This window comes from Phyllostomus hastatus, unplaced genomic scaffold (genome assembly GCF_019186645.2).
Source record: "Phyllostomus hastatus isolate PE091 unplaced genomic scaffold, TTU_PhHast_1.1 phas_contig_40, whole genome shotgun sequence".
Lineage (NCBI taxonomy): Eukaryota > Metazoa > Chordata > Mammalia > Chiroptera > Phyllostomidae > Phyllostomus > Phyllostomus hastatus.
In genome coordinates, this window is record NW_025333872.1 from 56,347,936 (window position 1) to 56,366,837 (window position 18,902).

Genomic DNA, 18,902 nt, shown 5'->3' on the forward strand with positions numbered 1-18,902 from the left:
TATTATATTTATTGACTTGCAAATACTGTGCCATCCTTGAATCCCTGGGATGAATCACATTTGATTATGGTGTATGACCTTTTTAATGTATTGCTGGATGCAGTTTGCCAATATTCTGTTGAGGATTTTAGTGTCTATGTTCATCAATGATATTGGCCTGCAGTTTTCTTTCTTTGTTGCATCTTTATCTGGTTTTGGGATTGGGATGATGCTGGCCTCAAAAAAAAGAGTTTGGGAGTCTTCGCTCTTCTTGGATTTTTTGGAATAGTTTGAGAAGGACAGGGATTAGCTGTTCCTTAGGAGAGAATCTTAAAAGCCTCAAGAGCAAAAGACAGAGTTACCTACAAAGGCATTCCCATAAAACTATTAGCTGATTTCTCAAAAGAAATTTTGCAGGCAAGAAGTATTCAAAGTCATGGAAAGCAAGGACCTACAACCTAGATTACTCTATCCAGCAAAGCTATCATTTAGAATGGAAGGGCAGATAAAGTACCTCCTAGACAAAGTAAATTCAAAGGAGTTCATCATCATCAAGCCATTATTACATGAAATGCTAAAGGGACTTTAATTCAAGAAAAAGAAGAAGATTGAAAGTATGAACATTAAAAAGGCAACAAATTCACAACTATCAACAAGTAAATCTATAAAACAAACAAACTAACTAAACAAACAACTAAAAGAGGAACAGAATCATAGGTATGGAGATCATTTGGAGGGTTATCAGCAGGGAGAGGGAAGCGGAACAATGAGGGGTAAGGTATAGGGATTAAAAAGCATAATTGGTAGGTACAAAATAAATGGGGGTGCTAGGAATAGTATAGGAAATGGAGAAGCTAAAGAACTTATATGCACAACCCACTGACAAAAGCTAATGGGGGGATTGCTGGAGAGAAGGGGAGTATTAGGCAGAGGGGGACAAAGGGACAACAAGTGGGACAACTGTAATAACATAATCAATAAAATATACTTAAAAAAAAGAAGTGATGCTTGTTTTTGCCAAAGACATTTCCCGTTCTCTAGGTTGAAGGAGGAAAGAAAACTATATGTCACCCAGGCCTTTTATTCCAGCTCCATAATAAGATCAGCATTATTCCACAATATAGGTATTATTATTCCTACTTTCACTGAGAAAACTGAAGCTCTGAATAGTTAACTTGCCCAAACAGACGCTAGTAAATGACATGAGCCAGATCTGAGTAGGTCAGTCTGCTTCCAAAACTGTGTTCTTTCCACTGTAGCACACAGCTTCAATAGCTATTATTTCTAATGGTAATAGTCATAATAGTACACTTCCACTTACATTTGTACTGTGTAGCATACCTTTCAAATCATTTTCATCTGGAATATTTCTGTGAGTTCTTAAAACTATCCTCCAAGGAAACTTAGGCAAATTAAAAAAAAAAAAGGACTAATCGAAGATCACAGAGAAGTAATTACTGGCACAAATAACAGCTAGTAAGAGCAGCTATGTTTATTGAGCACTTAAACTAAACATTTTCCAGTGTGTTGTTTCATGTAATCCTCGTTGCAATCCTGTGATACAGAACTAATAACAATTTAATCTGTTTTATAGATGAAGTAACAAGGCTGAAGGAATTCTGTAGTTCACACAGCTAGGAAATTAAAGCGCTGGAATTCAAATCCAGGTAATGGTAGGCTCAAGCCCATGCTCTTATCTACAACCTCACCCACTACTGCCTCCCTATATCACAGTGGTCTTTACAGACTATTGTGTAATTAAGTTAAACTAAAATTAGTTGGAATTCCAAGTTAAAATTAAAATTGGTCTGCATTTCCCAACAAACTCCTAATGAAAGTGGGAGAAGTAGCAAACAGGTGGCAGGATAATATCTACCATGAATTAAAAAAAAATTCACTGGAAAACTCACACACAGATGAGTCAGAAGTTCAATATAATTTGGGGGCGAAATTAAATCATCAAGCTCCTAGTATTATCTTCTATAGGGCAAGAGACATTACCTTGATCATTTAACAAATGAATGCACTATTCTAACATACATTCAAAATCAAAGACTTTTTTTAACTCAGCCTATAAAATAGTAAAAAAATCACCTAGGATGGAAAAATTTCACCCCAGTTTTTTTCCTAAGTTAACCAGGTATATTCGTAAGTATTTGTGAAGTTATATTAAATGCTGGGGCCAGTACCAACTTCTAGATGTTCATTTCTGAAGCTCCTTTTTATATACTAATAATTATGCCATGCATACTCTATTGTTATATGTTCACACTTGTTTTTAATCATGAATACTACATAACAAAAGGTATGTGAGAAAAGAAATACTTAAAAATAGTCATCCACATAAAGGTGTTTTTAAAAAATGTTTTGTATATCCTATAACATTAGTCCTGTGAAAATAAATGATATTCCTTTAAGTACAGAACAACATAAAAGAAATAGCCTAAACTTAGATAAATGTTGAAAAAGTAGAAGATTCCTGAAGTCATTTCATTCTGAGGATAAAATAAATTTCATCAACCATTTAAGATACAGAAAACACCTGTCACGAAGCCATATAATTATTAAACACTATAAAGAATATGGTCACGCCAATTATTAATGTTTAAAAATTCAAAACACTACTAAGTTTTCAGAGTACAATAACTATTCCTTAGACCTATATCTCGCCTCACAATTCTGAAAATAAAACCAATTCAGTTTGTTAAAAAAAGAATCTTTGGAGAGATGAAATAGTCTTCTAAGAAGATTCAGAAAGAATGATAACTTCAAGGCTATTTTTAAATAGTTGTTAAATGAAGTTTCAGTAACATGAAAATAGAGGAAAAAAATGGAAGGCTTGGAGAAGTCTCTGGTGAGTCACAGGAAGAAAAGCAAATCCAGCTGTACTCCGTACAGTAAAGATTTGTATCTAAACTTTGAATAAGTATTAAATCAAAAACAGCTATCTGAATTCAATATAATTTGAATTAACATCTAGTACCCATTTTTAAAACCCACTCTAGAGTAGCTATTTTTGGAAAAACATTCATTAAATTCTTTTAAACCACAAGCACAGATGAATATTTTTTGTTAACTAAAGAGCTATAAGGTACTTAAAACACACGCACACACACAAGAAAATTCTGAATCCTACAGAAGAATAAAGAAGGGACAATTATAGAACACAGTAGCAATTTTCAACTGGTGTGCCACAAGAGTTCTTAAAACATGTAATACCAGACTATTTAGTCAAGGGTGCTGACTTATATGCCTTTAAATTGTCAAATTTAAAAATGACAACAGTCAACACAACAATAGCTGCCTGGTGTGAATGCCTTGTCTTGAATCACAAATATATAGGTCATATAATAGAATTGCATCTTATTGGTCACATCACATAACAAGGTTGTATCTGATTGGTTAATTCTTGGTACCAAAAATCTTTACATACAAATATAGGTACTTGATTTTTTTTAAAAGTCACTTTGGAGCAAAGAGGGGTAGGTAATTACTGTTACTTTTTTGGAACTTAATTAAAATTATACCTTGTTTTAGTTGGGTCAGCAAAAACATATTTTTTTGGTGTGCCGCAAAATTTTAGTAATTAGTTTATGTATGTCATGAGATTAAAAAGGTTGAAATTGCTGGAACACAGTACCAATGAAAAGCAGTTGGAAATACAGTAGTAATGAGCAATATGAGAAGAGAGATGTGGGTATCTAATCCTAATTTGTTGGAATCTGAGCAGAAAGAATTAAGTACTGTAGCACTTAAAAACCCAGCTATCCTTATTAACTAGGCCAAGAATTAAGAGGACTGATCAGTATTCTTCAACCATGAGTAATAAATGGAACATTTTTAAGGGGTAAAAATTCAGTCATGCAGTATTGCCTTAAATGATTTTTACTTTAATATGTATGAATGTAAAAAATATTATATGGTTATAGTTCTTATACAAATAAAATAAAATTACAAATTGAATACAAAATTTACTCAAACTGGTATTAATTTACTATGACAGATGATGGTACTTGACTGAAACTAAATTGCAATTCCCAATATATGAAAATGGTTCTGGCAGTCTGGGCAGGTTCTTAGGAGTAGAGAAGCTCATAGTGAAGACGCTATTCTCTCACCACTTTTCACTACCCAAACTATATAAAACTTTTATTCATATAACATACTGCCCTTTGCATGTCTCCCAACAGGGCCCAGAAGATTCTCTTCTCACTCTGGACACAAGAAATAGATTGGTAAGGGGTACACCACAATCATTACTAATCCTGTTAGTGGCTCTAGGGCTAAGGATTCTGGTGGGAGGGACTACAACTGAAAGGGACTCCCTGAACTCAGAAAGGGATGGGAGGGCCAGGGGAGACCAGATCGAGGTGGTAGCAGTTTCCTGCCAGAAGTAAAGTGGGCATGGTTAATTCTAACAGGCAGCAAGGTGGGTATGGGAATATGGTGGGTATTGGGCTTTGTTGTGACAGGCAGAAATCCCTGTCTGTATTTAATTAATCTGACCCAAGAATTTACATCAACAGGCATCCCACAAAGATATATTTTGATTTAAATAACCAAAAACAAACAAGTTCAGGTCTAGCGAACAGAGACCTATCTGAGACACTACAGTAGATAGTTGTAGCCTCTAACCCAAATCTAAGACCCACAGTTCTTGAATGAAGAGGAGGGCAAATCCCTCATGCAAGGTTCCCCCAACCCCAACCCCAAATGGACCTCATGCCATCCACTCAGGTCATCATTGGCTGATGAAAGGAAAATACCCAAGCTTCTTGAGGATTGGTTTTAGAGAAGGGATATTTGGATAAACGCCTGGGAATGGGACCAGCATCTGAGAACATCTGCATTCTACATGACTTCTCAACAAACTGCCATAATTGAGAAGAGGATCTTAATAAGCAGATGCACAGGCTGACTGTCATTTCAACTCAGCACTTGACAAGGCAGTAGTGGTGGCAGGTAGTGGCAGCTATGCCTGTGCTCAATGGCGGGGATTTCCTCCCACAAAGGCTAAGCTGATGGCTGTCACTGCTAAGTGTCCCAATATGATATACTCCTTCAGACAAACCATTTACCTCATAAGGAATGAACCCAGTGACATTTTTCATTCTGGAGAGGTGAGCAATTTAAATTCTTCAGAAGAGACATTTATTCAGTATTTGGATATGATTTCCTGTCATGCTTCTACCAACACTGTGACCTGTGCACTTACCAGTGTGCTAGCATGAGATCTTACTGGACAGTGCCTCTGATGAATAAAACCACTTCCCAGCAAAAGTCAACTGACCAAGGGCTTTTCTAATGCTAACCATGCACCCTTCCCATCTTGCAGAAGCAGCCAGGCCCACACAATGGTGAAATAGTCTATGACAACACAGACAAGGGTCCAGCTGTGAGTTACCACGTTGGAAACTGCTGAGAAACACTGTATCAGCTGATGTGGCCCTCTCCCAATTGGGTACTGGATGTGACACTTCTCACAACTACAACCAATGACTTCTCAAATTTTGTTTCCTGCCTATAAGACTGGGAACTGCTAAAAGAGTCTGTGCCCAAGGAAAGCATACTTCCACCAAGAGACATAATAACGGTGCCTCTGAAATGGAAGCTGAGATTGCAGAAATAACCCATATTCTTTATTTGGTGCATATATTAGCTAGGATCAGGTACTATCAATTACAACATAAAACTCTAGTAGTGTAAGCAGTAAGAAGTGTACTTCTTTTTCATGTAAAAGAAGTCTGGAGATGGGATAATCTAAAGCTGTGGAAACTCCACAAAGATACTATGGTCTTTCCTCCTCTCTCCGCTACCATTCATTGTGCCATAGATTGTGGCACTCAGCTTCATGGTCAGAAATCACTTCTAGAGCTCCAGACAGAGCATCAGCACTCAAAGCAGCAGATTAAAAGAAGGAACAAAGAAGGGGAGGCCCATCCCTTTAGGAGACTTTCCAGAAATTCCATATACTTCCACCAACATCTTTTTGGGCAGAATTTAACCACAGAGCTATGCTTCTTTTCCAAGGTGGAAAATGAGCATGCCTTGAGAAAGGCAACCAGCAGTCTCAACCATGGTGTGTCAATAACTTTTGGTGTTTCCTCTGCCTTGCTGTTATTTCCTGTACCTATACAGGTATAATGATAGTGAGAAATTTTACCACTTAGCTCACAGGTTGAAGAATATAAAAACTGCCTGGCTGGCGTAGCTCAGTGGATTGAGTGCAGGCTGCGAACCAAAGCATCGCAGTTTCGATTCCCAGTCAGGGCACATGCCTGGGTTGCAGGCCACGGCCCCCAGCAACCGCACATTGACGTGTCTCTCTGTGTCTGTCTCTGTCTCTGTCTCTGTCTCTCTCTCTCTCTTTCTCCCTCCCTTCCCTCTCTAAAAATAAATAAATAAAACCTTTTAAAATCTTTTTAAAAATAAAAAGTCATTAAAAAATATAAAAACTTGATCACAGCCCTGACTGGTGTGGCTCATCAGTTAGTTGAGTATTTTCCTACGAAGTGAAAGGTCACTGGTTCGAATCCCGGTCAGGGCACATGTCTGGGTTGCGGGTTCAGTACCTGGTTGGGGCACTTATGAGAGGCAACCAATCAATGTTTCTCACTCACATCAAAGGTTCTCTCCCTCTCTATCTCCCTCCCTTCCTCTCTGTCTAAACATAAATAAAATATTTTTTAAAACTTAATCACAATAAAATTAAAAGGAGATCAAACATCACTCAAGTCCTAGACTTGACAATGATTTACATCTTTGGGGAATGTGTATGTTTTTAGTATAAATGATAAATTACATTATGTTAGATGGGGGCATCTTTTAAAATGTCTGTTCACTAAGAAAGTGGGGAAGGGGTGGCAGTAAATTGAAGCAAGGGGTATCCTGCCCAGATTCCTTTTCCATTTTGTCTCATAAAAACATTTCATCACTTTTCCTTTTTAAGAATATCCCTTTGACCCATTCCTAACTGCTTTTTGCACATCTTCACATCTCCCTTATTCTGTGAGGCCTAAAATACAGTAGTTACCCCCCAAAGAGCCAAAGAAGTGGCTGATCACTCAGGCACAGCCAATTATACTGCACCATTCGCCAGTAAAGGAACTGATCTACATTAGGTGCAAACAAGAGAAATGCAAATAGACCCTCTCCTGCAGGAATCTGAGCCTTGGGGAGCCATGTAAGAAGTAAACACAGTCAAAGCCAAAATTTCCTGACAACAGTGCTGTATGGTAGTGGAATTGTCTGTTAATTCCTGCTACTGATACCCTTTAGAGCTTCCCCAGTTCCCATTCTTCCTAAGGCCTGATTTTGAAATTCCCCCTTCAAAACCGTGATCTACTTTTTTCCTTTCAATACATTTCTTATTTTTGCTTAAGTAATCCAAAGTCAATGTCTTTGCTCGCCACCAAATAACTGATGTAATTCTATACCCCATTTTTAAGAGATTATAGAGCACCCACACCCATGGCTTTAAATCTTACCTTCCAACACTGGCTCCTGTCCCTACCTACCTCGGGGACACTTGACCCATTCCTAACTGCTTTTTGGACACCTTCACATGCTACAAACATTGTACGTTCAACAAATCTACAGCATTTTTCCTTACTCTCAGCACTCAAACATGTTTCTCTTCCTGTGTACCCTCGGTTAACAGTATCTCAACACAGCACTCAATTACTAAGGTTATTTTAAATATGTTCTCTTACTCTCAAAATTAACAAGTCTTCTCAGTTTGTATATGTCCCTTGGATCCCTTATTCCCACTTCATTTCCACCACCACTGCCCCAAGTACATCTACTCAATGTTCAATATTCAACTGAAGTCACCTCATCAAGACTTTCCAGACTCATTAGACCCCTGCCCACTGGACCACTCTATTCTACATGTCTCCGTTTTGCGTACAGTCTTAGCCTAACACGCGGAACATTTACTGCACTTCCTGTTTTGCACATCTGCTTCCCTTATTTGAATGTGAAGCCTGATAAGGGGCGGAGGTGCAGTTCAGCATCCTGTGTCCCCCGTTTCCCCCAACAGTGAGCACAGCCCCTCTCCAGTGAGGGCACAAACAGCTGCTGGGCGAACGGTGAGCAGAGGATGAGACTGGACCTCTATCTCTGTGACTCAAAAAATCAATTTTTTTCATCATTCATCTTTTCCTTTAAATACCTGAGCAATACCGTTGCCCCTCATAAGTGCCATATTATAATGGTGCATCATTATAATAAATCCTTGTCTGTTAATTACATCTTCTCTGTCTCTTATGGATCTGTTTCTACTAACTGATTTTTCTCCTGGGTATGGATTGTATTTTCCTGCTTCTTGAAATGTACTATAATTTTTTTATTGAATGTTAAATGTTGTGATATTCTATTGTTGAGTGTCTGGATTTTATAGTCTTCCTTTAAAGAGTTTTGAAATGGTATGCCTGGCAGTTCAATTATTTCTGGTTGAGCTTAATCCTTTGGAGACTTGCTGTTTAGCTTTGTTAGGGAGGTTCTAGAAGACAATGTACTTTCAGAGTTTATCTAGAAGTACTGATTTATCCCCATTACTACGGTATAACTTTTCTGGAGTCTCTAGAGTGCCCAGTAGTTCAGTAGTTCTTTCTATAGTACCCAGTCAGAACTCTAATGTCTCCAAATTCTGTGGGAACTCTGAGAGTCGCACACCTCATATAAAGCTCTCCAGCCTTACGCAGTTTCATCCTGTGCATGTGCTATTTAGTTTTCAACAACAGACTCAAGTGGGCAGACTTAGATATCTAGAACCTTTCTCTGCATACTCCCTCCTCTACTGTACTCTGCCCCACAATTTCCAGCTGCCTCAGCTTCTCCAAAATATGATCTTTCTCCTAAACTTAGCAGTACCACCATCCTCTGCTTGAGTCTCCTCTCTCCATACTGTTTGTTATATGAGAAGTACCTCTTAGCAGAATGTCAGAGTGGTCACAGTTCTCACCTCATTTGTCTTCCCGCCTACAGGAATCACAATCCTGTGCTGCCTGTACTTCGAGACTATAGTTGTTTCATATAGTTTATCCAGCTTTCTATTTGTTTGCAGTGGAAGGCAAGTCTAGCATTAGTCACTGTATCTGTGCAGAAGACACTCCCAGCCTATCCTTTTCACCACACCCCATCCCATGCTCAGCCCATACCAAATGACTACTTCTCTACACTTTGCTAAGCAATTCCTTCTGTCTTAATTTCTTTCCCCACCTGGGTCATTTCCTTCTCATCCAACGTGACCCAACTCTTATGTTACCTCACCTTTGAAAATCTTCAATTTTCTCTAAAGAGAGATTTTTTTCTCCCTCTCTGTTTCTATAGCATATTGTTCATACATATTACAGTATTTATTTCAAGGTACTCTATTTGCATGCCTCCCCACTAAAATGAATTAATAATAATAATAATAATAATTGCTAACATTTGGATACTTTCTATGTGTCAGGTACTAGTCTAAGCACGTTATCTTTATTTTCCCATTTAATCTTCATAAATCTCTAAGATATAGGTACTATTATTCTCATTTTACAAGTGAGGAAACTAATGCACAGAGAGGTTAAGTAAATTGCCTTAGATCATAGAGCTTTGTAGCACTGCAACCAGGATATGAATCTAAACAGTCTGATTTCAGACTCATGCTCACTGTACTGTCTCTCATGAATTCCTGAAGAACAGCAACTATCTTATTCTTGTTTGTACTCCCCGTGCCCAGAGTACCTCAAATATTTGTGGAATGAATTAAAATTTATAATTTTCTCCTAGTCATCCAAGAAAAAGTCCTGCATAAGTAATGTAGGGTTTCCATCAGTAATTACAGAACTGAATCTAGAAAGGGTCTTTCATAAACATGGAAGAGACTAAAATTAAATCTCTAATAATAAATTCAAAGAGCTCGGAAGAATTTTACCATGCAGAAAAGAATAATAAGGTTGTTTAGGTAGCCAAGTAACTATAATAAACTCAGGAACAAAAAGTTTCTGCCAAGGAATCAATACCCCCTAAGAGAGAGACTAAGTGTCTTCATTTGTCCCCAGTAAACGTATACTAAATTAATCCCATCTATCTAAATCTGAAATATAGATCAGTGTTTTGAAGGCAAAAGTAAAAAGTATTTAAATAAAAATTTAATCCAAAGAGCCAACTCTGTCCAGTTTAATCAATTAAAACAAACAAAGCCACACAGCTCAATAAAATCAGCAGTTTAGGCAACAAAAGTTTAATCAAGTCTATAGGAAAAGTATGAGTCATCACCTTCAAAACAATTCAGTGTCCTCCATATGATTAAAAACATTAATTCTTGATGGTAAATTTATATGAAGTAAATTTATAAAAGCTAAAAATACTGATTTATACAGAAATTTAGGTGACTACAAATAAAAATATATACTTTGCACAAGTACATTTAATTAGCAAGAGAGTAATGAACCACAGGGTACACGTTGTACTGGGAAGAAGTGGGGAGTTGATGCACTGTTACCACCTTTAGCTTCTCCCACACCACCAATTTACATCACAAAGCTGGGCTTCTACTGCATCCTACACACACCGTGGTCCTGCTGGGGCGGGGTGGGGAAGGCCCACAGCCCCTCACCCAAAGTCCCGGAAACCAAATGTCTTTCCAAATGTACAATTTTTTATTTCAGGAAGGCTCATTTTACCCAGTACTCCAGCAGGATATGAGGCAGCACTCTGCAATCAAACACATTAATATTTCTGCAGCAAAATTCAAGAATATTCAACTTAAGTAGGATAAAGACTATAAATAATCTCATCAGTTCAGGTCAAGTTTATGTGTCTGAAAGAACATTGTCTTCTGAGGTTTTAGGATTTTTAAATAGCAGGAAAAGGACTATAGTTTTGTACCACCATATTGCATTCAATCTGGTCGCTTCCTCCTTGAGAAGTGATGATGGCTTCCTTACTTGCCATATTCAATTACAAGACTAATTTCTACACTAGTCCAGAACTGGCAACACCCTCGGAAATCATTTAGTCCTTACTTCACTGCTTAGGAAACTAAAGCCCAGAGAGGTGGAATAACTTCCTAGGGTCACACTGTTCTCTACTGACAGAGATGAAACCAGAACATACGAGTCTTCTGTCTCCCAAGCTTACTTACTGTTTGTTTGTTCGTTCCTTCATTCATTTTTTCTTTCTATTCAAAGTGATTTTTTTACCTTTTCAAAATAATAATTATAGATTCACAGAAAAGTTGCAAAAATAGTATAAAGAGTCCTATGCATCCTTCATCCAGCTTCTACCAATATATAGCTGAAATACAATACAATATTACAATCAAAAAATTAACACAGGTATATTAGTGTTAACAAGACTACGGAGAGCTTATTCCACTTTCTGCATCTTAGCAAACTGCATTTATTTGTGTGTGTAGGTGTATACAGTTCCACACAACTTTTATCCCATGTGTAGACTCATGTAACCGCCATCTCAATCAAGACACCAAACTGTTCCGTCACCACAAAACACATGTGTGTATTTGCATTCCCCCCAACTCCCCACCCTACCCCTGACTATGGCAACCGCTCATCTGTTCTTCATTTCTATAGTTCTGTCAGTTTCAGAATGTTGTGTAAACGGGATCATACAGTATACAAACTTTTGAGATTTCTTTAATTATGGTAAAATACACATAAAATTTACCATCTTAACCATTTTTAACTGTAGTTTTAAGTATATTCACAATGTCATGCAGCCAATGACCAGAACGTTTTCATCTTGGAAAACTGAAACTCTACATCTATTAAACAACGACTCCCCATTTCCTTCTCCTTCCAGCCCCTGACCACCACTCTGAATGTGACTACTCTAAATACCTTGTATAAATGGAATTATGCAGTATTTGTCTTTTTGTGACTGGTCTATTTCATGTAGCATAATATCTTCAAGATTCATTCATGTTGTAAGATATGCCAGAATTTCCTTCCCTTTTGAAGCTGGCTAATATTCCATTATATGTATATCCCACATTTTGTTGACCCACTGATGGACATCTGGGTTGCTTCCACCTCCTAGCTGTTGTGAATAATCCTGCTATGAATATGGGTGAACAAATCTCTCTTCAAGACCCTACTTTCAATTCTTTTGGATGTATATCCTAAAGTAGAACTGTTGGATCATATGGTAATTCCATTTTTAATTTTTTGAGAAATGAGACTGAGTTTTTTCAATCAGCATAATTCTTTTGAGATACATCTAAGTTGTTGTGTGAACTGTTCATTTCTTTTCATTGTTGAGCAGCATTTCTTTGTATGAATATGTTGAAAAGACTATTCTTTCATTGAATTGCTTTTGCACCTTTGTCAAAAATCTTGGGTATATTTGCATTGACCAAGTTCTGGGCTCTCTATTCTGTTCCATCCATCTGTCTTTTCTATTCCTCTGCTAAAATGACACTGTCTTGATCAATAATGTTATATATAAAACTTAATATTAGGTAGAATGATTCCTCACATCTTCTTTTTTAACATTGTTTTAGCTATTCTAGCTCCATTCACTCTGCTCATTTTGCTTTATTCATTGTGTATCCTTGCTTTTAAGGTCCTCCCTATACCTCATAGAGGTATGACAGCCTGAGGAAGAAAGGAGAAAAAAGAACCATGAAGGAAAAATATGTAGTATACTGCCACCACCACCACCCTAAAATTTCACCCATGTAATTTCTACCTATCCATCCTAATGACATCCCAATTTTTTCATGAAAGGTCCTACACTATTCTAGGCTACTTTAATTAGATTTCTAAATGTAATAGCTAATATAGCTCTATTCATTAGCCATAAGTCATTTACTTCTGTCAGGTATTTGTAAACACAGAGTACAGCAAAAGTAGGTTTACAGTTGTGAGTATGCGAGAGTTTATTCCTGTATTATTATATATTAATTATATTATTTTCCATATGAATGACTGTAAATCTACTTTTGCCCCACCCTGTATATTGGTATCCAACAAAATATCTACTCATTAACACACACCATGTTTTATATTCTTTTATATTCCTCCATAAACTTCAATAAACATTGAATTAATTAATTGAGGATTATTTTTCTAACTGGGGCCTATAAGAAAGATCCAAAAAAATCTGTAAAAATGAGGGTAAAAAATTGCTACATTGTTTCTAGTAATAAACTCATTATCTTACTAAATCGTGATTTGAAATTTAATCTCACTTCTGTATTAAACTGTAAAAGAGTATACTTCCAGGCATTTTTCCCTTTTCTTGATGAGATGGCTTAGACAAAGAAAGAGAAGGTAGTAGATAATGCATTATGGTGATTTCCTTAGTTTTTCCTGCTGTTTGCCAAAAATGTCATTACTCATCTAAATTTTAGGGCTAGTGGATATGTTTCATCCCTAACATACTATGTAGAGATCTACCCATACTATGTAGATCCCTAACATATCTATGTAGATAATAGAAACTCAAAACGTAAAATAGGACTGTAAAAAATTTAACAAATCCGGTTTTTGGCCCTACCTAAAATCCCAAGAGGATAGTGGCCATAAGGGGTCTTGGTCTTTGTGCCCTTTTGCTAACATGCTGAGAGCATCTTCCTCCCTAATTATCAATGTTTTGCTGACAAAATGTCAAAAAGTAAAGTGAAGTAATGTGAAGTAATATAGCTGCCTAATCTGTTTTTAGCTATAATTTACAATAGCCACAATCTGCCTACTCTATGGATCAAATGCCAGCTTTTTCATTAAAACAGAGATATATACATAGTATATAGTGTATACAGTTACACAGGTTGGGGCAAAAGTAGGTTTATAGCTGTGAGTTCAAAAGAGTTTATTCTTGTATTATTATTTATAGTTATTGTATTATTTTCCATATGAACAACTATAAACCTATTTTCCCCATCCTGTGTGTGTGTGTGTGTGTGTGTGTGTGTGTGTGTATACCTCCCCAAAAGATTTTTGCTCATCAGCTACCTATGGGTGCAGACTTTAAATAATTTGCAGCATATTGTCAAAATAAATAATAAAACTATATGCAGATTAGCTTTCTTTTCTTACAAAATAAAGCAAATCATAGATGTTACTACAGGTCTGCTGAAACTCATTTATTTTGTTCCTCTCCATTCTTTCACTGTATTACAGAAGCAGTATGCAGGACAGGGTACAATCAGGGAAGTTTCAAAGCCATTAGTCTCACAGGCTTTTTATCTAGTGTGTTTCTGGTAGCCTCAGAAGGGATCTTCTCCAAGACCCCTATCTGATAGTCTGGAAACTAAATAGATAAATTGTAACTCTCAGAATATACACATTAAAAAGGCTCTTTTTAGTGCCCCTTTCACTTCCATGCCTTATTACTATAGAGACTACAATAAGTGCAATGCAATGTACAATACATATTACAACTCCTGCTAACACTACCATTCCCATCACACACACACACACACACACACACACACACACAATTTGATTAGCGAAACTTAAGAAACTTTATGACTCTTGTGTTTTGAGAACATGGAGTAACCTGAGTTCAGACACTGCTCATGAGAGTGAAACCAGTACAACCACTCTAGAATACAATTTATTATCACCCACTAGAGCCATATATTCCTGCATCTATTCTCTCAAGACAAGTACACCAGGCGGCATGTACAAGAATATTCCCAGTAGTATTTTTGTATTTACAGAATACAAAAAAATACAAACAACCCAAAAGCTGACTGAAAGAAGACTAGCATATTCACAAAGTAGGATTTTATACACCAGTGAAAAGCTAATGAAGTACAGTTAAACTCAATATGGATGAATCTTAGAAACAATGGTGAATTAAAAGAGCAAGTCATAACAGACTATATGTAATAAACTACCAAATTAATAAATTTCAAAAGGGGGTAAATAAACATGCTATTACTTAGAGAAACACTCATGCATTTTTAAAAATGAAAACACAAAATCTAGTATACTTGGGGTCAGGGAGATGGACTGGGGAGTACTCGGCTTCAACAGGATTGGTAAAGTTACTGCTCTCAAACTGAGTGATAAACTCATTAGTTCCATTACTGAGCTTTAAAGTAAGTGTGTGTCTGTGTGTAGAGTGTCTATTATCTAGAATCTCTGGAGAACTAACATTTCTGCTATTGTACAAGTGAAGCTCACTCATAAGATGACATTCTTGATAACCAGGAACAATGCCAAGAAAGAAAATCACTCCACTATTGTTTTTGTAGCAAGAAGCAAATTACAGGTGTCTCAAAAATTAAAGCAAGGGGATGGGCAAGGGAAGTGAAGGTGGCCATGAAAGAGCAACATGTGGGATCCTTGTAGTGATGAAATGGTCTGCATCTTAACTGTATCAATGCCAATATTCTGTTTGTGATATCGTACTATAGTTGCGTAAGATGTAACCGCTGGGAAAAACTGGCTAAAAGATACACTGGATATCTCAGTATTATTTCTTCCAATTCCAAGTGAATCTACAATTATCTCAAAATAAAAGTTTAGTTTTTTAAAAAATTAAAAAAGATAATTTTGTCCAGGGTTTCTCCATCCTGGTACTATTGACATTATGGGGTACATAATTCTTCATTGTTAGGGGCTGTCCTAGGCATTATATAGTGTTTAACAGCACCCTGGCCTCTATCCACTCAATGTCAGTAGCATATCCCAGATGTGACAATATCTCCACACACTGCCAAATGTTCCCCAGCAGGCAAAACTGCCCCATTTGAGAACCACTGCTCTAGTCATAAAAGCAAAGAAGAGCTGTGGAAATGTCCCTCAAGATTGAAGGAGACTAAAGAGACATAACAACTACATGCGACATCTGACCTTAGACTAGATCCTGTACTAGAAAAGGAAAGAATGCTTTTATAAAGGACATTATTAGGTCAATTAACACAATTGGAATATCAGTGATAGACTAAATAAAAGTATCAACATTAAATGTGCCTAAGTTGATTAATGTAATTATGTCAGTAATATTCTATGCTAATGCTAAGGAAACACTCAATGACACTCAATTTAGGGGCAAATCACCATGAGGTATGCAATATACCCTTGAACGTTTCAGAAAAAAATGTGTGTGTATGCATAAATATTTTGCATATACATATAAATATTTGTGTGTATATACATTATAGGTGAATCTGATTAAAGTGTTCGTTGTATTTTTTTATTCTTGCAACTCTTCAGCATGTTTGAAAGTATTCGCAAAAAAATAAAGTGAGTTTTTATTTTTCAGTGGAAGCAAAAGTTATGGTCCTTAAAATCTTAGTGGCAGGTTTCACAGTAGTCCAGCATAAGTGATACAAATCCCAAGAGGATAATGACTACAGACTGGATAAATTCCTACTTCAAGCCTGGGACCTTCATTGAGAACTGTCTACCTTCAGACTATCCTCTTCCTCCCCCCTCCCTATTCTTTCTACAGATTGCCTTCTGAATAGCGCAGAATTGAAAATGAATCCATCCCACTTCGTAAAGATCATCTGTAGCAAGTGACTCAAATCCACATCCATACTCAATTCCTCTACAAACCACTGAGGCATCTTCACTTTCATTAAGCAAAAACGCAAAAAGAGTACACGTGTTTTCTCAAACGACAACCACTCATCCGCTCAACTGGGCAAAGAGGAAGAATGTTAAGGTGACTAGACTAGAGAAAAAACAACATCCAATGTCTGAGAGGGCTGAGGAAAGGAAGAGGTAAGCAAGAAGCCAATCTGAGTGAGGCAGGAATGGTGTGTGGGTCAGGAAAAAGTACTCGAGTGGGTGCAACTGTGAGGGGGGTGGGGGGAGTACCTCACCTGACTGTGGTAAGCAGAGGGTGCTGAGTTCCCACCAGCTTCCGCACCTGCAGAGCGATATTGCTGAGCTCGTCGCTCAGCAGGCAGCGGAGGCTCATGAAGGACGTGGGATAGCCCACGATCTTCTCCGCTTCTGACACCACTTGGTTCCAGTAGGCCGGGGACTTGGAGGACTGACCACGCCAGGAGCCCACCGAAGAGATGGTGCCGAGGGACTGGGACCACCACAGGTGACACGGGGTACCTGAGGCCCGTAGATAACGGGGCGAGCGCAACAGTAGTTGCGGAAGGCTCATAGTTTGAGTCTGGGAATGTCAGGGGCTTCAGTATCCGGACGTAGCGCCGGGTAACAAACCAGGGGCAGAGAAGGAACTTTCAGGGACTAGAAGTAAGTGGCAGCTCCTGACCCTCAGAAGCTCGTGGGTTGCTAGAGCTGTGATCAGAAACGAACTTTAACTGCAGTATTCTGCAGCCCTGTCTAAACAGATTACTGCCTTAGCTCAGCACTGCCACCGGCCAGCGGGGTAAAAACCACGACCGACGCCTAAATGGGGAGCGCCATACTTAGAGGCTGGGAATGCGGCCTGCCGTAAAGACCAAGGCGGGCAGTTCCGCAGCCAAGACTGTTCTCTACTTTACGGTAAAGCCGTGAAAGCCTCGAGGGGGCGTTGGCTCTGGAGGTGAATCCCGGAAGACGAGGTTGGGGGGAAAAACAAAACAAAACAAAACAAAAAAAACCTCAGCTCCTCTCACTCTCCGGGGCCTGGCCTGCAGACGTCCAGAATGGTAGCAATATCTGCGTGGGCTCAGAATGCTGCCCCAGCGCCTGGAGTCTAAGCCTTGTGCGATTCATCGGAGCATTCCCCGCACCCCGCACAGAGCGGGCACGTATAAATATTTATGTCATGAACAAGGGTTTCTTTTTGTGGCCCCCCGTCCGCCCTGAAGAGTGTCGGTCGCCTTCTCTGGAAAGCCTCTCGTAGCTATCTGTCGCCAGCCCCGGGCAGTGGTCTTGGACCAACGTTATGGCGGCCGCTGCGGCTGCGGGGCTTCAGGAACTGTGGCTTGGTGCAGGTGGGGATACAGAGGTCATGCGGGGGTCTCAGCTCTCGTGTCCTCAGCTCCCGTGTCCTCAGCTCCCAACCAGGGTGGCGTGGCGCAGCCGATACGGTTCTTTTCCCAAGGAATGTCCTCTGCCCGTGCCCGAGTCATTGGCCTCGCTGAGGCTCGTTTGATCCCTGTATGCAACTCAGGTGGAAGCAGCCGTACCTCCCACAAGGGTGCGGAGAGGCACCTCTTTAGAATGATGCTCACCATCCAGTATTCAAAACTGTTCCTCTGACCCTAATACTTTATTATCGATCGTGTATTAGTTCACTTAATCCTCAAAACAACCCCATTACATAGATAATATATTAGTTTTTTTACGTGTTTCTCATCAGGGGGCTGAGACACAGCCAAGTCATATAAATTGCCTAAGGCCACACTAGGCAGGGGTGTGAGCACAAGCAATTTGGTTTCTGACTCCATACTCTACAGCATTACAGTTTCTCAAAATAACAAGTTGCCAACTATTCTTTTTTTCCTCGTTGCTGTCAATGTGGTTATCATTTGCATAATGCTACCTATTCTTTTTTCAAGTATGTCTAGCATTTTTTTCTTATCACTCCAAACAAGTGTTAAAACCCTTGTTATATGTAGTTTTACACTCTTAAAAATAGCTTACGAAACTTTCTTCAACTTTCAAAACTTTTTCAAATTCATGATATATTTTAAATTAGCATCATGCATAACACTGAACTAGACTTGGGCTACATTAAAAACTGCACTTAAAGGAGCAAACTATTCACTTTGTAAAAAAGATGCTTTTCTCTGCAGAAGTTATAGCCTCAGACTCCCTTTGAATGGCAAATTTCCCTGTGATTTAAAAATTTGGCTCTGGCTGGTGTGGCTCAGTGGGTTGAGTGCTGGCCTGGGAACTAAAGTGTCACTGGTTGGATTCCTAAACCGTGCACATGCCTGGGTTTTGGGCCAGGTCCTCGGTAGGGGGCGTGTGAGAGGCAACCACACATTGATGTTTTTCCCTCTCTTTCCCTCTCCCTTCCCATCTGTGTAAAAATAAATAAATAAAGTC

The 18,902-nt window shown here is 38.5% G+C and overlaps 1 protein-coding gene across 3 annotated transcripts in view; it reads right to left on the reverse strand.

The window, feature by feature from the left end:
• The window catches only part of PDSS2 (decaprenyl diphosphate synthase subunit 2), a 239,964-nt gene extending 221,782 nt beyond the window's left edge, over positions 1–18,182 (reverse strand). Inside the window, exon 1 of one of the 3 annotated variants that reach the window (XM_045843763.1) lies at positions 16,769–18,181. In XM_045843763.1, coding sequence (XP_045699719.1) covers positions 16,769–17,064 — 296 coding nt within the window. In that variant the 5' untranslated portion in view covers positions 17,065–18,181. Of the gene's footprint in view, positions 1–16,768 lie in introns of all 3 variants that reach the window. The other 2 variants (XM_045843760.1, XM_045843761.1) reach the window with 2 other exon arrangements.
• Positions 18,183–18,902: the final 720 nt, after the last annotated feature.